Source organism: Triturus cristatus, chromosome 3_1, assembly GCF_964204655.1.
Source record: "Triturus cristatus chromosome 3_1, aTriCri1.1, whole genome shotgun sequence".
NCBI classification, from domain to species: domain Eukaryota; kingdom Metazoa; phylum Chordata; class Amphibia; order Caudata; family Salamandridae; genus Triturus; species Triturus cristatus.
In genome coordinates this window covers 820,677,396-820,694,931 of record NC_140583.1, presented here as the reverse complement: position 1 = coordinate 820,694,931, position 17,536 = coordinate 820,677,396, and the positions used below count along the sequence as shown (strand labels likewise).

Sequence of the window (17,536 nt, the reverse complement as noted above, 5' to 3'; positions counted from 1 at the left end):
TTTGTGCTCAGAGGTCACCTACTGATTTGATGGGGAGGTGCCAACAAGTTTGTGCTCAGAGGTCACCTACTGATTTGATGGGGAGGTGCCAACAAGTTTGTGCTCAGAGGTCACCTACTGATTTGATGGGGAGGTGCCAACAAGTTTGTGCTCAGAGGTCACCTACTGATTTGATGGGGAGGTGCCAACAAGTTTGTGCTCAGAGGTCACCTACTGATTTGATGGGGGAGGTGCCAACAAGTTTGTGCTCAGAGGTCACCTACTGATTTGATGGGGGAGGTGCCAACAAGTTTGTGCTCAGAGGTCACCTACTGATTTGATGGGGGAGGTGCCAACAAGTTTGTGCTCAGAGGTCACCTACTGATTTGATGGGGGAATGACCTGTAAATACAAAAAGGACCCCCGCTATCTAGTTTTATTTACCAGTTGCATGAGGGCGCCAAAATTCTATCTGCCCAGTGCGCTATCATATATATATATATATCTATCATGGGTCTCTGACTAGAAACTGGATAGAAGAATATCATTTGATAAGACACAGGAACAAATATATAACAAATGTATATCTTGAAGGTATGCAGATGTGGAATTAAGAATGGTAAATCTACACTTACCTATTTGCACTTACCTTCTCAATATTTTGATTCACGATATTTTTGACACAATATTCCGTCCACACTATATTTTTTCCTCTATATTCACGCAGTGATCCTTAGTTTTTTTGTCCTATGTCTTATCAAAATATTTTCCTCTCTCCAGGTTATAGAGGCAGGTTCCCATGTTCTGAGTAATAAGGTGGTGTGTCTCTATATCTGAAGGAGCCACATTGCTCTCTCCAGTTACATCCTAATCCTCGAAATCGTGTTCCTCTGTTCTGGGTAAAGTGGGATTGTGTTCCTCTGTTCTGGGTAAAGTGGGATTGTGTTCCTCTGTCCTGGGTAAAGTGGGATTGCGTTCCTCTGTTCTGGGTAAAGTGGGATTGCGTTCCTCTGTTCTGGGTAAAGTGGGATTGTGTTCCTCTGTTCTGGGTAAAGTGGGATTGTGTTCCTCTGTTCTGGGTAAAGTGGGATTGCGTTCCTCTGTTCTGGGTAAAGTGGGATTGTGTTCCTCTGTTCTGGGTAAAGTGGGATTGCGTTCCTCTGTTCTGGGTAAAGTGGGATTGTGTTCCTCTGTTCTGGGTAAAGTGGGATTGCGTTCCTCTGTCCTGGTAAAGTGGGATTGTGTTCCTCTGTTCTGGGTAAAGTGGGATTGCGTTCCTCTGTTCTGGGTAAAGTGGGATTGCGTTCCTCTGTTCTGGGTAAAGTGGGATTGTGTTCCTCTGTTCTGGGTAAAGTGGGATTGCGTTCCTCTGTCCTGGGTAAAGTGGGATTGCGTTCCTCTGTTCTGGGTAAAGTGGGATTGCGTTCCTCTGTCCTGGGTAAAGTGGGATTGCGTTCCTCTGTCCTGGGTAAAGTGGGATTGTGTTCCTCTGTTCTGGGTAAAGTGGGATTGCGTTCCTCTGTCCTGGGTAAAGTGGGATTGTGTTCCTCTGTCCTGGGTAAAGTGGGATTGTGTTCCTCTGTCCTGGGTAAAGTGGGATTGTGTTCCTCTGTCCTGGGTAAAGTGGGATTGTGTTCCTCTGTTCTGGGTAAAGTGGGATTGCGTTCCTCTGTCCTGGGTAAAGTGGGATTGTGTTCCTCTGTTCTGGGTAAAGTGGGATTGTGTTCCTCTGTTCTGGGTAAAGTGGGATTGTGTTCCTCTGTCCTGGGTAAAGTGGGATTGTGTTCCTCTGTCCTGGGTAAAGTGGGATTGCGTTCCTCTGTTCTGGGTAAAGTGGGATTGCGTTCCTCTGTTCTGGGTAAAGTGGGATTGCGTTCCTCTGTTCTGGGTAATGTGAGCAGTGCTCCTCAGTTCTGGATAAGGTGGAATCGTGTAACTTGCTTGATACCTCTGTTTTGGAGTTGATGGAAGAGTATTCCTTTGTCCTGAGTCAGGTGGTGTTTCTCTGTCCTCTGATGGAATTGTAGTCAGTAATTGTTTTGTCATGTCCTGTGTTAGTGAGTATTCCTCACTATTCCCTGTGTTTGATGGAAACCTATTCCTTTGTCCTGAGCCTGACAGGCATCTTTCCTGTGCCACATGTCTAATGAATTAGCTGAGTATGTTTTCCTGCCTGTAACTGGTATAACTGTATTTCACTCTGTGCAGTGTTTGCAGAATCTCGTTCTGCCGCCCGGTTTCTGATATAGTCACGATTGAGATGTGCCTCTCTACCCAGCGTCTGAAGGAATATTATTCTGCTGCCCTGTGTCTTGAGTTTGATGCTGTGCCTCGCCTGTGATCAATTAGATTCCTTTGCCACAGGTCTGATGGACAGGCTTCCTTCTGCGTCCTATGGCATCTCATTCCTCAGTCCTGTGTCCAAGGCTGGACTGGCCATACCAGGCATCGGGCGTTTCCCTGGGAGGCTGGAAGGGTGGGAGATAGTTTTTCAGCGGTGGGGGCTGGTTTTGTTACTGGGGGCCGGCTTTGCAGCAGTGCTGCAATATCTGCCACCACTAACAAAGGCAGCAGTGCCCACTTGTGCCAGCACTCCCCCAGCACCTCCCACATCGGTGCTGGTCCTATAGAATTGGCAGGGAAGCTTTGGGTTCCCCGTCTGGCCGTGCCTGTGTCTCATAAAACCAACATCCTTCTGGAGGTTTGCCTCTAACTGCTCAACACAGCCACAGGGTCGTACCCATCAGTGCACCGCTGTGATGTACAAGACTTAGAAAAAGATCTGTTTTTAGGTCTATTATTAGACAAGACGTTTTAATTCTACTAAAACTATATGTGTAGTATACTTAATTATTGGGGCTTTCAGTTAACCCTCTTTATTCATTTGTCTAACAATGTGTTTTTCATTTTTTTCTTCTGCACTACACATTGAGCATGGGGCAGTGGGGCAGCCCACTTCTGCCATTGGATAATGTGATTTGAGTCATTCTCCCCTTACACAATAATAATCCACATTTGTAAAGCACGAACAATCACCCGTAAGGGTCTCTAGGCGCTGGGGGCCATCGGGAAGATTAAGCAAGCTATTGCCCAGAGTCACATGGTGCTGGGCTAATCTGCCTCCAGCACCAGGGATCGAACCCTGATCCCCAGATTCCGGAGTCAGTCGCCCTGGCCACGGCGCCACACCTCATTTACCAAATGTTTTCTTTTTAAATAATGAGTGCCCAGCAGCTTCTACACTAATAAAGTTTTCACAAAAAATAATGACACAAGAAAAGAAGCATTGACAATGCCAAACGTCTAGCAGCCAACACTAGACTTCTACACCGTGCCAATTCTTGTTTTATTAAGGTACTTGTTGGAATTTCTGTGGAAACGCATTTCCATAGAGGAGGGATGGAGTGGTGTGAGGAAAGAGGAGGCGTGGAGGAGGCAGTGGTATCCCATAATACAATGATTTAGTGGCTGTTTTTATAAGGCAGCTCCTCTTTGTGGAAGGGTTCCTTGGAGACACACGTTGTTTTTATTAAGGTCTGGGACGGTCGGAATGTTACTGCTGTGGTTTCCCTAAAAGGGTTGCTCGCCCACAATATTCACTTTCTACATTTGGTGTAGCTAGGGAATTTGTTGTGTGCATTGATTCCACACAGTAACAATCAGTGTATAGTGCTAGTGATTTTAACACTTAATGCTATATATGTATTAAACTTGCTTAATTATAGGGCTCACGTCCCCATGTAGTAAGTACCTCTAAATGAAAATATGTTTGTCAGAATTCCTTGCACTGCCAGAACTAAAGCATGGGCTGTTACATGTACAGAAACTCCAAATTCATTGCTTGTATTCTTACCAAAAAATGGACCAGATCAGCAAAATATTTATTTTTTCTACATATTAGTAGCATTTTTTATGTTTACAGTACATCTGAAAATACCAAAGTTTGTCTTTTTGTGGAAGTCACAAAATTCTAAAAGAAGATGGGCCTGTGTACAAATTCTTCCTGTGTTGACGCTTCCCACAGGCTGTGGTTGGTGCTTCAGTGCTAGGCGCTATGTGATTAGGGTGTTCATATCACAAAGTGTTCTTACAGTGATGTTGATCACGAGGGCTCCTCTATGTTTCAGTCGGTGGCATCTGCTTGGATGGAAAGAGGGAGGAGGAACATGGAGTCATTCATACAGGATCTCAATGCCCACTTTTACAGACTACATAACATCTCCTCTCACCAGGATTCACCACCCATGAACATCCTGCTTCATTGCAAGTGAGGCCCTTGTTAGGAGGGAGTGTAATGTTGAGCCAAGGGCGCCCAGCTGTCTTTACAAGGTGGGCACACATTCCACTCAGACTTAGGCATTTTTATCCAGCCCAGATTTGGGCAAGTAAAGCCCAATAAATTTGCACAGGGGAAAAATAATCCTTTGGATTCTGAATTTTCCAGCTCAGAAAACATGCACTTTCACCATGGGAATGTCCAGTCCGACCTCGAGAACTCGGGCACTAAGAGAAAAAAACACAGAAAATTGTATTGGTATTACTCAGACAGAATCCCCTCCCGGTCTTACAACGCCCCTGAATGAGGCTGTTAGTCCCTTGTACTGAGAAGTGCCACAGTTTATAGAAAAGCTTTGGAAAAGGTAAACTTGCAAAGACAAAATCTGCAGACATGTTTAATTGTGAACAGAAATGCTTGAAGAAAAGTAAACTTTCAGAGGAAAATTCAGCAAGTGTGCATCATCTTCGCTGAGAGAAACTTGAAAAACGTTTTAGGCAGAAGAATACCTTTGCACACCCCTATTTATAAGCTTCCCCGTGTGTGGCGGCCGTTTTACAGGTTCGTTTAGAGAATGGGGTCCTATAATGGGGCCCATAATGTGGCTCGCCCGGTAAATTCTCCGTTGCATCTTAGGTTATTCCTTATAAGGAGACTCCCAGCGCATGGGTTTTTGTAAAATGTCTCTTTTCTCTCTTCCGCGTTTCATGACACCCCCCTCCCCCCCCCCCCCCCCCCCACACACACACACACACTAAATAGGGCTTATGGATTCAATTATCGCCGCCTTTCCGCTTTTGAACACAGTTACTTCACCCTGGAGCTGCGCCAGCGCCTCCGGGCCGCCCTGCTATTTTCACACAGCCCCTTATCTGAGTCTGCGAAGTCTTTGCGTTGACTTTGAAGCCCTGCATGCATTGCCGCCCTGGTTTGTTGTAGCACCGAGACTGGCACGAGCACAAAAACGAATTCCCTTTATCAGTTGCCCATTCTTTGCAGACAGCTGCCTGGACTGGAGCACACCTGCTCGGTACCAACACCGTGATTTCACGGGCCTGTCCTCGGAGAGGGGCTGGCGTCAGCCCGAACAATCCCCGCTTTCTGGAATCTTCTCTAACCCTTGATTTGGGCGCGTGGATGTTGGCCACAATTGAATGTAGTATTCCTCCGCCTTTCTGAGGGTGGGACTTTCTTTTCTTGTACTTGCGGCCCCAGTCTGGAATTTAGAAAGAGGCTGCAGGCTATATATGCACGATGATGTAAAAAGACACCGCATAATTCTGTTTTAGTGGCCTCCACAGCACCGTGGGTTTACAGAGAGGAGACCTAGGTCAGTGAAGGGCATGCGTGCGGTTGTACACACTCTTGGGCAGAAGAACCAGGGAGAAGTCAATTTCTCTTATCCCATCAAGGCTTGTCCAATAATCTCTTTCATGCAAAAGAAAAGACACTTCTGGAGAGCATTACTTTACTTCAACTTGGTGAACTGGGGACCCCCACCATTTGTAACACTTGCATTGCTTTCTGTCCCAGAAACACCACCATCTCGAGAGCCAGAAATGAGCACAGTGTTCCTGGAAGATAAAATGCTGGGTCCTCGACACATGAGGCGAGAGGAAGCTGCCACACCCAGAGATCACACTCATTATCGCTCTTGAAGCTAGGCAGAGCTTCCCTCGTGGAACACATGCCAATGTAGTCCGTGTAGCCTGATGCCATGGCGATCTCCTCCCAAGACACATTGACACTCACTCGGTTGCTATTAAGGTTCCGTGGAAGGCCAGCAGAGTCTGCAGTCTTGTTGCCCACATTCTCCCAGTCCAGATTTTCCGAATCCTTGTGTATTCCACTTAGATGTTTACATTTTCTTTTACAGATGTGTTGCAAGCCTCCCTCTCTCCGAAGCACCATGGAATACTAAACATGTAGTTTATGTTACAGTTATCTGTTGCCAGAGCTTCCATTTTTACTGGTCCCTTCCTTGTTTGCAGTGCAACCTTTGCAGAGGGGTTTTCACTTTCACTCCGGTGGCCTTAGCTGAATCAGAAGAAGCCTAAAGTGCAGAGCATTCCTCTCTTCCGTTGGGCAGAACTTTAGTCTGTTCCGAAATGTTCAGAGTTATAATCCCTTTAGATTTGCAGAATTTTCATCTCATCTCGTGTGCTATTTTCAGCTCTTTTGAATGTGCAGAGATTTCATCTCACTTAATGTGAAGAGTTTTGAATCTTTTCTGATGCACAGGGTTTTTATCTCTTCTAATATTAAGGGATTTCATCCTTTCTACCATGAAAAGTTTTAATCTCTTCCAGTTTGCAGAATTTGAGTTGTGATCCTGAATATCGAGTAGGGAACATTGATTTACCAGAATTACATAGGCAAACTATCTAGGAGCAACCTTGAATATATGAATTTCAGCTAGGTACATATATGTGGAATTAAGTGTAATGCGGCGGTAACCACCTATATATCCTTACCTGTCGATATTTTGGTCCTCAGGATTATGGCTACAATATTTTGGTCATTTGATAATCCCTGCTCGATATCTCACACCTCCTCCTAAAGTTTGCATATTTTGTCTTATGCAAAGTTTTCATATCTTCTGTGGTGCAGAGATGTTGTCTTTTCTGCAGTTCAATCTTCATCTCTTCAAATATCCCATTGCCATCTCTTCTATAGTGTATATCGTTCATCTCTTCTGAAATGCAGTGTTCATCTCTTTTGACGTGCAGTTTTAATCTCGCCCAGTACACATCATTTTCATCTCTTCTGCTATGCAGAGGTTTCTTCTTTTCTGGTATGTTAAGGTTTAACCTCTTCTATTGCACAGCGTTTTCATTCCTTCTGTTGTGCAGACTTTCCAGCCCTTCTGTGGTGCAGAGATTTTATCTTTTCTAAAGTTCCATTTCGATCTCTTCAAATATCCCATTCCCATCTCTTCTATATTGTATAACGTTCATCTCTTCTGAAAAGCAGAGTGTATATCTCTTTCGACACGCAGTTTTTATCTCGCTCAGTACACATCATTTTCATCTCTTCTGATGTGCAGAAGTTTCTTCTTTTCTGCTATGCAGAGGTTTCTTCTTTTCTTCTATGCAGAGGTTTCTTCTTTTCTGCAATGCAGAGGTTTCTTCTTTTCTGCAATGCAGAGGTTTCTTCTTTTCTGCAATGCAGAGGTTTCTTCTTTTCTGCTATGCAGAGGTTTCTTCTTTTCTGCTATGCAGAGGTTTCTTCTTTTCTGGTATGCAAAGGTTTAACCTCATCTATTGCACAGCGTTTTCATTCCTTCTGTTGTGCAGACTTTCCAGCCCTTCTGTGGTGCAGAGATTTTATCTTTTCTAAAGTTCCATTTCGATCTCTTCAAATATCCCATTCCCATCTCTTCTATATTGTATAACGTTCATCTCTTCTGAAAAGCAGAGTGTATATCTCTTTCGACACGCAGTTTTTATCTCGCTCAGTACACATCATTTTCATCTCTTCTGATGTGCAGAAGTTTCTTCTTTTCTGCTATGCAGAGGTTTCTTCTTTTCTTCTATGCAGAGGTTTCTTCTTTTCTGCAATGCAGAGGTTTCTTCTTTTCTTCTATGCAGAGGTTTCTTCTTTTCTGCAATGCAGAGGTTTCCTCTTTTCTGCTATGCAGAGGTTTCTTCTTTTCTTCTATGCAAATGTTTAACCACGTCTATTGTGCAGACTTTTCATTCCTTCTGTTGTGCAGACTTTTCAGCTCTTCTGTTGTGTAGAGGTTAACTTTCATGTCTTCTGACCTGCAGAAACGTTATCTCTTCTGATGCAAAGGCATTAACTTTCCCATCTTTTGATGTGTAGAGATTTAATCTATGCTGATGTGTAGTTTTCTTGTCTTCCAATGTGTAGTGTTCACCTCTTGTGATGTACAGTTGTTACCTCTAGTATTGTGTAGTTTTGCACCTTCTTTTCTGTTGTGTATAGTTTTAATCTATTCTGTTGTGTGTAGGTTTCACCTCGTCTGTTGTGTAGAGGTTTCGTCTCTTGTGAAGTGCAGAGCTTTCATCTCTTGAGATGTGCAGAGGTTTAATCTCTTCTGAAGTGCAGACATGTAATCTCTTCCGAATTGAATAATTTTCCTCTATTTTAATGTGCAGAATCTTCATCTCGAGTGATGTGCAGCTTTCATCTCTTCTAGTGTGCCGAGTTTTCATTTATTCATTTCATTATGTTCTACAGAGAATTCATGTTTTCTGTTGTGTAAAGATTTCATCTATTTTGTTCTGCAGTTTTTATTTTTTCTTTAGAGTTGAGTTGTTATCTATTTTTATGAGTGGTTTCATCTATTTCCATTTGTAGTTTTAATCTATTTTCATGTGCAGAGGTTTCATCTCTTCTAATGTGCAGAGGTTTTATGTTTTCTGATATCCTGAGTTGTCATCACTTCTGTCATGCATAGTTTTCATCTCTTATGATATGTAGATTTGATCCCTTCTCATGTGCAGTATTTTCATCTCTTCTGGTGGGCATAGTTTTCTTCTGATGTGTAGTTTTCATGTCTTCCAATGTGCAGAATTTTCATTTCTTCCAATGTGCTTAGGTTTAATCTCTTCTGATGTGCAACGTTTTCAGCGGTTTTGTACTCTGATGTGTAGTTTTCATTTCTTTTCATGTACAGAGGTTTTGACTCTTCTGGTGTGCAGAGTTGCATCTTGTCTGATATGCAGAGTTCTCATTTCTTTTGGTGTGCAGAGGTTTCTTCTATTATGATGTGTAGAGGTTCAATTCCTACTGATGTGCAGAGGTGTTGTATACCTGTTGTGCACAGGTGTAATCTTTCCCATTGGCTAGTGGTTTCACTTCTTTTGCAGTGTACAGAATTAATATATTTTGCTGTGTAGTTTTCATCTATCTCTTTTCTGATATGTAGTTTTCATCACTTCTGATGTGCAGTTTTCCTCTCTTCTGATGTGCAGATATATTTTCAGATGTTTAGCATTTTCATAATTTCTGTTGTGTAGTTTTCATCTTTTGTGATACTGTGTAGGATTTTCATCTCTTCTGTTTTGTAGAGGTGTAATCTATTCGGATGTGCAGAAGTTTGGTCTATTTTGAGATGCAAAGGTTTCATCTCTTGTTATGTGCAGAGGTTTCATCTCTTCTGAAGTGCAGGCATTTAGTATCTTCTGATGTGGAGAGTTTTCTTCTCTACTCTTGTGTAGAATTTCCATCTCTTCTAATGTGCAGAGGTTTCAATCTAATTGAATATGCAATTTTATTCTCTTTTTGATGCACAGAGGTTTCATCTGCTCCAATGCTTCAATTCTAGTACTTTGTAGAGCCCGGACCCCCCAATTAGTCCCCAGCCACAACCCCAGCACTCCCACAATCAAACTTGCCCGACCATGAATGTGGGTTGAAGAATGGCCATGTTTAATAACCAACAGATAAAATTACTTCATAAACATAAACATGACTTTACATTTATACATATTTACAGGGGTAACCTTTGATCATAACCACTGGTTATGAATTTATCTACTTCCCCCATCACCAAGGGGCCCTCAGGCTTGCCCCTCTTACTGAGAACCACGCAAGGCGCAACCCACCTGCGTCCTTGAGCGGTGAGCCCCTAGCCCTCGATCCTTGTCCGTCCTTTCCGGGGCCCACCCCTCTACCACCAGGCTGCGAGGGAGGCGTTTGTGACCTGGTGCCCTTGCCTCCCCAGCCGGTGTCCCCATTCTCTCTGCGAGGAGCTTACCGTCTCTCCCCTCAGTGCTGGCCTCGGAAGTATGTAAGTATGCCTCCCGTTACCCCGGAAATCAATGTTTTGTGGTCTCTTTTCCGCCATTACCTACCCCAAGCCTCTCAAACCGAGGGACGGGTGGGTGGGAGCTTGCAACTGTCCTCGTCCAGGGGGCGGCTACAGGTGAAGAGAGGGCGAGCCAGGTAAGACCCGGGGCTAAATAGCCCCTACCCTGACTCCCCCCCTTCCGGGCCAGGCCTACGACCGGAAATACGTCCCGGCCTGACCCGGAAGGACTTCGCTCGGCCAGCAGCCCACCAGGCTGCTGGCCAATCCCAGGATCATAGAAACATGGGGGGTGTGGCTTGGGGCCTGGGGGGGCCGGGCCCTAATGGCGCGCTCACCCAGGCTCGCGCTTTTCCTAGTTTCCATCTCTTCCAAAGTGAAGAGTAGTCATTGTTCTGTACAACAGAGAATTCATGTGCTCTGTTGTGTTATCTTATTTTCAATTGTGCAGTTTTCATCTCTTCTGATGTGTAATGTTCTTCTCTTTCTTTGTACAGAGTTTTTATCTTTTCTGGTGTGTAGAGGTTTTATCTCTTCTGATAGCAGAGTTTTGATCTGTTCTGTTGTGCAGAGTTTGATCTCTTCTAATATGTAGTTGTCATCTCTTCCAATGTGCAGAGCTTTCATCTCTTTTGGTGTGCCGGGGATCTACCTTTTCTTTTATGAAAAGTCTTCATCTCTTTTATTGTGCAGAGTTGTTATCTCCTCTGATGTGTATTTTGTAACACTCCTGTAGTTTTAATATATTTTCATATCTTCTGTTGTACAAAATCTTCATCTTTTTTGCTGTGCATAGTTGTTATCTCTTCTGGTGTGTAGTTTTCATCGCTCCTGTAGTTTTTTACATCTCTTTTCATCTCTCTTTTGTGCATCGATTTTATCTCTTCTGTTGGGAAGTAGTTTCACCTCTTCTGTAGTCTACAAGATTTTTCTCTTCTGTTGTGTAGACATTTCATCTTTCTAGAGTGTAGTTTTCCTCCCTCTCTTCTGATACTTTTATCTCTTCAAATGTGCAGTTTCATCTCTTGCAATGTTCATCTCTCCCAATAATGTCAGTGGCTCATTGTCTTTCGTGAGGATGCCTGTAGTGTGTGTCCTTTTTGCTGGGGCCGAGTCATTTACAAAGAGTTTTAGACTGAGCCCTTTGTGGATCTTCACTTGTACAGAACACGCCTAATCATGCATTTATGCCACTCTGACCTTTGCACTTCATCAGTCTTCAGTAACTTGTTTCCATCTAACTCTACCCACAAAGACAGTGAGGCTCTCTTTAGTTTACTAGTCGTGGAGTGCCTTACTCAGAGCTGCACTGCGGCACCCAGTGTGGGGCATGCTTCCTCCCACTACCCTTCTCATCCCGCCCTCAATCGGAATACATGGTTTTGGCGTTGCTCCAGCCTTCTGTTACAGTTCTTCTGGCTTTCTTCTTACATTATGGGCAATCTTTGCATCTCTTGATGCCTCATCGTCTGTTCCCCTGATACTGTTGGTTTCTATCTAATCCTTAACCAAAATAGAGTCAATCTAGGTGAGGAGGGCTCCTGACACTTCCTCTCGACCCTACTTAATTTTTTTTTTTTAATAAACATAGGCCCTCATGCCCTACTCCAGACCCTTGTTGACCTCCCTTGACCTATATTATCGAGAGGCTTGGTGCTCATGTGACTTTCATCTAGTGCACCCTCGTGAGCAGGGTAAGAAACACATCTTAGGTGACAAGATTTGGACCACCAACAGGGCTGGGTGACCACCAAGCATCAAGGCAGCTCATGGGAAAAGCACAAAAATGAATCTCGAAAACAGGAGTGAAAGGATGTAGGATCACTCTATCCCTTCATCCTGGCCATCAGCTCTGGGATTCTTTTAACGCAATCAATGCGCCTCAATCCTCCGCTGATGGTACTGGAACTGCACATAGCTCCTCAGACCTGCTATTTCGGTACTCGAACTCCACCGAGGTCTACCAATGCGCCTCGGCCATGCAGAGTTCCAGTTCGAGGCAGTAATAGTTAAACATTACAGGCTTCTCGTTCACGACGACCTTTCTGTGCGGTGAAAAGTTAGCGTGTTAAACTTTTTCTAGGCACCCCACTGTTCCGCCTGTCCAGTCTCCTGGGGCATGAGTTCGACCGGGGACCCTGGTGTCAGGTGTCAAGTGCATCAATGCGCCCAGGGCCCCTCCTGCAACCACGGCCGCTTGAACGAGGAGTTTGAAATCTGACGCCCGGGCAGGAAAGAGTTAAGGGCCCATGTGAGTCTGAGGGCGGCAGATAAATAGTTAGCAGCGAGGGGCTGGCTCGTGTAGAAACCCAGGCAGGCTCCGCCAGGCACAGCTCCCGTCCCAGGATCTCTCGGGCTCACCTTGGCCCGGACGATGCCAGGGCTCTGACGGGGTCTCACAGCCCCGCAGCTACCACTCGCCCCTCTCTTGCCCTCTCTTGCCCCAGCAGCCGCCCCTCCCCTCGCCGTGCCAGGGCTGGCAGGCAGCGTGGGTTCCGCGCCGCACCAGACACACCTCCCCGGCTTCCCCTGCACGTGAAGGGCAGCGCAGGCAGCAGAGGGCACGCGCCCTGCCCTTGGGACATTCATGGGCGCGAGGACCTCCGGGCACCGATCATCAATGGCTCGCGTGAGTCGAGAGGTCGCTTCCCTGATGCTGCTGGTCACCTGTCTCTCAGTGGCCGATGCTCAGCTTTTAGGATGGTTTTGGGGCAATGCCAAGAACGACGTGACCACTCTGCCACCAGTGACTAGTGACCCAAGCTACCCTTCAACTGCAGAGCAGTCCGAAGCCACTGCAGCGGGGACTGTGTCCCCCACCTCGCAGGAACTGCTGGCCAAGCCCACAGAGGCACCTTCCACCAAACTGCAGGAGCTGCTGGCCGGAACGGTGCCCGCATCCACAGGGGCACCTGCTGCCAAGGGCCATGAACTCTTGGCCAACACCGATCCTGGAACCACTGAGACACATTCCACCGCACCCATGGAGCCGCAAGTCAGCACCACACTAACACTGCCAACCACCAAAGAGCAGTCTGGAGAGAAAGTATGGGACATCTTTCAACTGAGAAAAGCAGACACAGCAGTGGGCACAAAACCAGAGGGCACCTCTGCATCAGGCATGGGTGCAGTGAACACCACTGCTGCAGCCATGCCCGCGCCCTCAGCCATAGCGCAACCAGAGCACCCCCCTACTCAACCAAAGCCAAACCTTGCCGGTGTTGGGGCCGAGATATTAAATGTTGCTGAAGGAATCCGCGACCTGGTGCAGAAATGGGATGATAAAGAAACCAGAGAGATTGAAGGCGCTGAGGGACCCACTGCTTCTATACTCATCACGGCGCCTGCCGCCACAGAGGAATCCGATGGATCCGCTGACCCCGGCCTGCGTCCTCTAGGACTGGAGGTCCTGGAGGAGCGAGGCATCCAGCTGACAGCGACCGAGGAGGCAAAGCAAGTGGTCACTGTTACTACAAGGCCAGAGAGTAGCCAGAGTGCAAAGGTCAACCTCACAGAGGATGGCAAAAGTCTTATGCCAGGCCCGCTGACTGTGACAGACACACACCCACTACTTCCCAAAAGGATGTTGTTCCCCCTACCACAGAATAAGGCCAGAAGTTTTGTTTCTCGAAATGGGACCGGACATGCGCCAGACAATGGTGAGCACCAGCCAGGTATTGCTTCTTTGCCAGTGCTTCCAGGTGTTACCCCCATGCCACCGGTGCATCTCTACACCCCTGCCTCTAGAGGCAGGCAGGAGGCAATCCACACCAATACTCCCAGGGCCGCCCAGCCAGATTCTTCAGCAGGTGCGGAAGCTGGAGCCCAAGTATCCCCCACAGAGACCTCCTGGGACTCACAGACCCTGAAGAGTAACCACACCACCAGTAGGCCTGGCGGGAGCACGTCGGAGGTGGCGGGGGCTTTCCAGAACGGCCTATCCCACTATGTGATAAATTTGAACCAATCTGTTTTGTGTGGGACTGGTGACCCCAGCCTTCAAAACTGCAGCAGCCAATCCGATCCAAGCATTGACCATGCTATGCATTCTGGGATAGCCGTTACTCCGCTAAGTAGAACTAGTAGCCTGCATCTTTCTAATAGCGATATCCCTTCACTGGGACATTTTTCCGCCAATCTCTCCGACTCTCATGAATTTGATTTACTAACGAGCACTAAAGCTTCTGCCTCAGCTTCTAGTAGTAATTTAAGTGCTGGGCCTCCATCCCTCTACCCCAGTGGGACGCTAACTGCAGCACACTGCTTACCTGTTCCAGTCGACTTGCCATTTTGCCACAGACGTGGCATAGGCAACTTTCAGTTGCCCAACTTCTGGAACCATAGCAGTGTGCAGGAGGTCCGGGCTGCTTTGCATGAATGGGGGGGCTTGCTTACTTCAGGATGCCACTGCTTCGTGGAGTCCTTTATCTGCTTGCTGCTGGTGCCAAGGTGCAATGCTTCCCTCCCAACGGTGCCGCCACTGCTCCTACCCCCATGCCGCGGGTTCTGTGAGGTCCTACGAGACAAGTGCTGGCATGACCTGCAAGGGGTCCAGCTGCCGCTGTCATGCGACTCGCTCCCCGAGGAAGACGCGGAGCAGTCTTGCGTGCTTGCAAATGTCTCCACAGGTAATAAGGCAAGACGCGCCATCCCTTCTCGCTCTTCCGGGCAGGTAAGAGAAAGCCCAGGCAGCTCTTCCCCTTTCTCCTCCGGCTGCGGCTGTATGACTAGGTCATGTGGACTATTGTGTAGACTCCATCCCAGGCCTATTAGGGAAAGGTAAATATTTGGGAGGTGGAGGGGAGGAGAAGGAATGCATGTGGGAGCAGGGAGGCGGCATCTAATTGAGTGACTTGATGGGACATGCATGGGGGCGGGGTGGCAGCGGTGGCCAAGAGGGGAAGTGGGAGTGCTGGGGGCCTGCAGGTGCAACAGAGGTCTCCCAGAGACGGAGGACCAGGCAGAGCTGGAATGAAGAGACCAGTCTGTTGGCAGAAGTGGCCATAAAACGTGCACAGTGGGCCTGAGTGTACAGACTGAGGGCCGCTCGGGATTCGCGACCATAGCCCTTGGGTCTAGTGGATGCTGTGCACTAACCTAAGGTAGTAGGGTAAAGCAGTGGGTAAACATCCATCTAGAGGGTTATGGTGTGATGTGTACAATATGCTAACCTAGGGTATATTGAAGGCAGTTTATATAGTTTGAGTTCTAAGGCATAGTATAGACTATACATAAGCCGAATGTAATGTGGTGTAATAAAGGCTCTACACCACCCGAAAGTAGTGTGATGTAGTAGAGGCTATACATAATGGGGTACGATAAAAGATATACATTCACTTGGGATGGCTGAGTATACTGTGAGCCATGCTCTACATCATGGGTAGTGAGGTATTGTAGTAAAGGCTACACTTTAGGCTGTGATAATGTGAAGGAAGCCACTCACTGACCTAGGGCAGTGCGCATAGTAGAGGTTGTTTAACTTCAATACTGAAGTATAGAATAGAGTAGGGTACATACTACCCAAGGTACTGCAGTATAGAAAAGAGAACATGCTTTCTTTGGTACTGGTTTGTAACAGGAGGCATACTATACCCGCTCTCACTGAGGTATGGTGTGCATTATTTTCTACCCTCAGGAGCTGAGGTATTGTTAAATGGTACAGAGAAGAATTAGAGGGGATTCTCTGCTCTGAGACAGTGGGATGTAGTAACAGGTTTCTCAAGCCCCAGGTATCGAGGTGTACTGTAGTGTTACACTGATCCAGGATACTGTGGTGTAGATCAGGATACTTGCTCCCTTTCTGCGCATAGCTATAGTGCATCTGCAGTCCGAACACCCTAAAGTACCGCACGGGGTATTAGTGACCCTCACATCCTGGCTATTTCAGAGGGTATATGGAATGCTTTGCTACTAGATGACAACAACATGTATTCTGTGCCCTCTTTTACTAATTTATAAGAAAGTATGCTGAACACTCAAGGTTTTAGGTATAGAAGGAATTATTCCTACCCTTCGATTTTCGATTCTCTGCCGCCAGGTTCTCGAGTGTAGTAGGGGACATTCTTTTTCCAAACGCTCAGTTATTAGTAACATTAAAGAGAATACTCAATGCTCAGGGTCTTGCGTGTAATAGGGGGTATTCTTTATCCAAATGCCCAGTTATAAGATATAGTAAAGCATATAGTCTAAGCACAGGGTCTTGTGTGTAGTAGGGGGGATTCTTTATCCACATGCCCAGTTATAAGATATAGTAAAGCATACAGCCTAAGCACAGGGCCTTGTGTGTAGTAGGGGGTATTTTCTGCCCTCCAGTTCTTCAGTCCAGCAGGTGGCGTTCCCTCTCTTCGGGTTATCTGATGCAGTAGAGGGTATTTTCTGCTTCTGTTTGTGTGCAGCAGCAGTCATAATGTGGCCTAGGGTACCGAGGTGTAGTAGAGTGTGCCCTCCACCACGAGGTACTGCTTCACATGCCATGGAAATGAAGGTGGTCGCTCTCTCTGTTAGCTTTCACTCCACCATGAATACCAGGCCGTTTCCCCCTTTTCATCTCCACGCGTACTGGAACATCACCATTCTCCATACATATGTGATGAAGGTGGCTCTATCTACAAAGACACCATAAGTTCTGTTTCCTGTTTTCAAGAAGTCCCTTTTACCCAACTGGTGCAGAATGATCTTTCCTTCCCATTGGTATGGTTCCCCCTTGGCACATATTTGGTTTAAAGGGTCTTCGTCTTCATAATTGGGGCTGAAGTGTTCTGTTTTGACCATTCCTTCAGAAAGTTCGTCTCTTTCCTTTTGGTACATAAGGGTCATCACTTTCATTTTTTAGGTCTGACAATAGCCAAAACCTGTTGATCATTCATCCTTAAATCAATCCATCCATCCATCCATCCATCCATCCGTCCGTCCGTCCGTCCGTCCATCCATTCCATCCATCCATCCATCCATCCATTCCATCCATCCATCCATCCGTCCGTCCGTCCGTCCATCCATCCATCTATCTATCTATCTATCTATCCATCTATCCATCCATCCTTCTATCCATCTATCCATCCATCCATCCATCCATCCATCCATCCATCCATCCATCCATCCATCCATCCATCCATCCATCCATCAATCTATCTATCTATTTATCGGGAGTTTCAGCCAGCCATCTTCAGCCATTGGTCTGTTGTTGTAACATTCACATTTATCTTCCACCAACTGCAGCAGCATGGGGCAATTGGTCATTCCACTATAGCCGCTGGCTGACTTCCCTGTGTGTGACAGTATTCAGCTCTTTCTAAAGAGTGCATCCACGCACACTGTAGTTCCTTTCAGTGCCAGGGAATATTATGGTAATGTTAGCTTTTAGAAAATTGAAATATTTCTTCTTTTAGCTAATGTTTTTATATTGTTTAGGGCCGTTCACCTCCCAAGACAAAAGCTTTACAAAAACTATGACAAATCAAAACAGTCATTGACAACGCCAGACCTATTAGCATTGCCAGTGCTTGTTT

General features: G+C 46.3%; 1 protein-coding gene across 7 annotated transcripts in view; it reads left to right on the top strand.

Moving 5' to 3' along the window:
• COL18A1 (collagen type XVIII alpha 1 chain) overlaps positions 1 to 17,536 on the top strand; it is a 431,742-nt gene that overhangs the window by 225,165 nt on the left and 189,041 nt on the right. For 4 of the 7 annotated variants that reach the window (XM_085645184.1, XM_085645183.1, XM_085645182.1 and 1 more), the window contains exon 1: positions 12,484 to 13,705. The exons of 1 other annotated variant lie outside the window; for it this stretch is intronic. In XM_085645184.1, coding sequence (XP_085501310.1) covers positions 12,619 to 13,705 — 1,087 coding nt within the window. In that variant the 5' untranslated portion in view covers positions 12,484 to 12,618. 2 more of the 7 variants (XM_085645181.1, XM_085645185.1) reach the window with 2 other exon arrangements.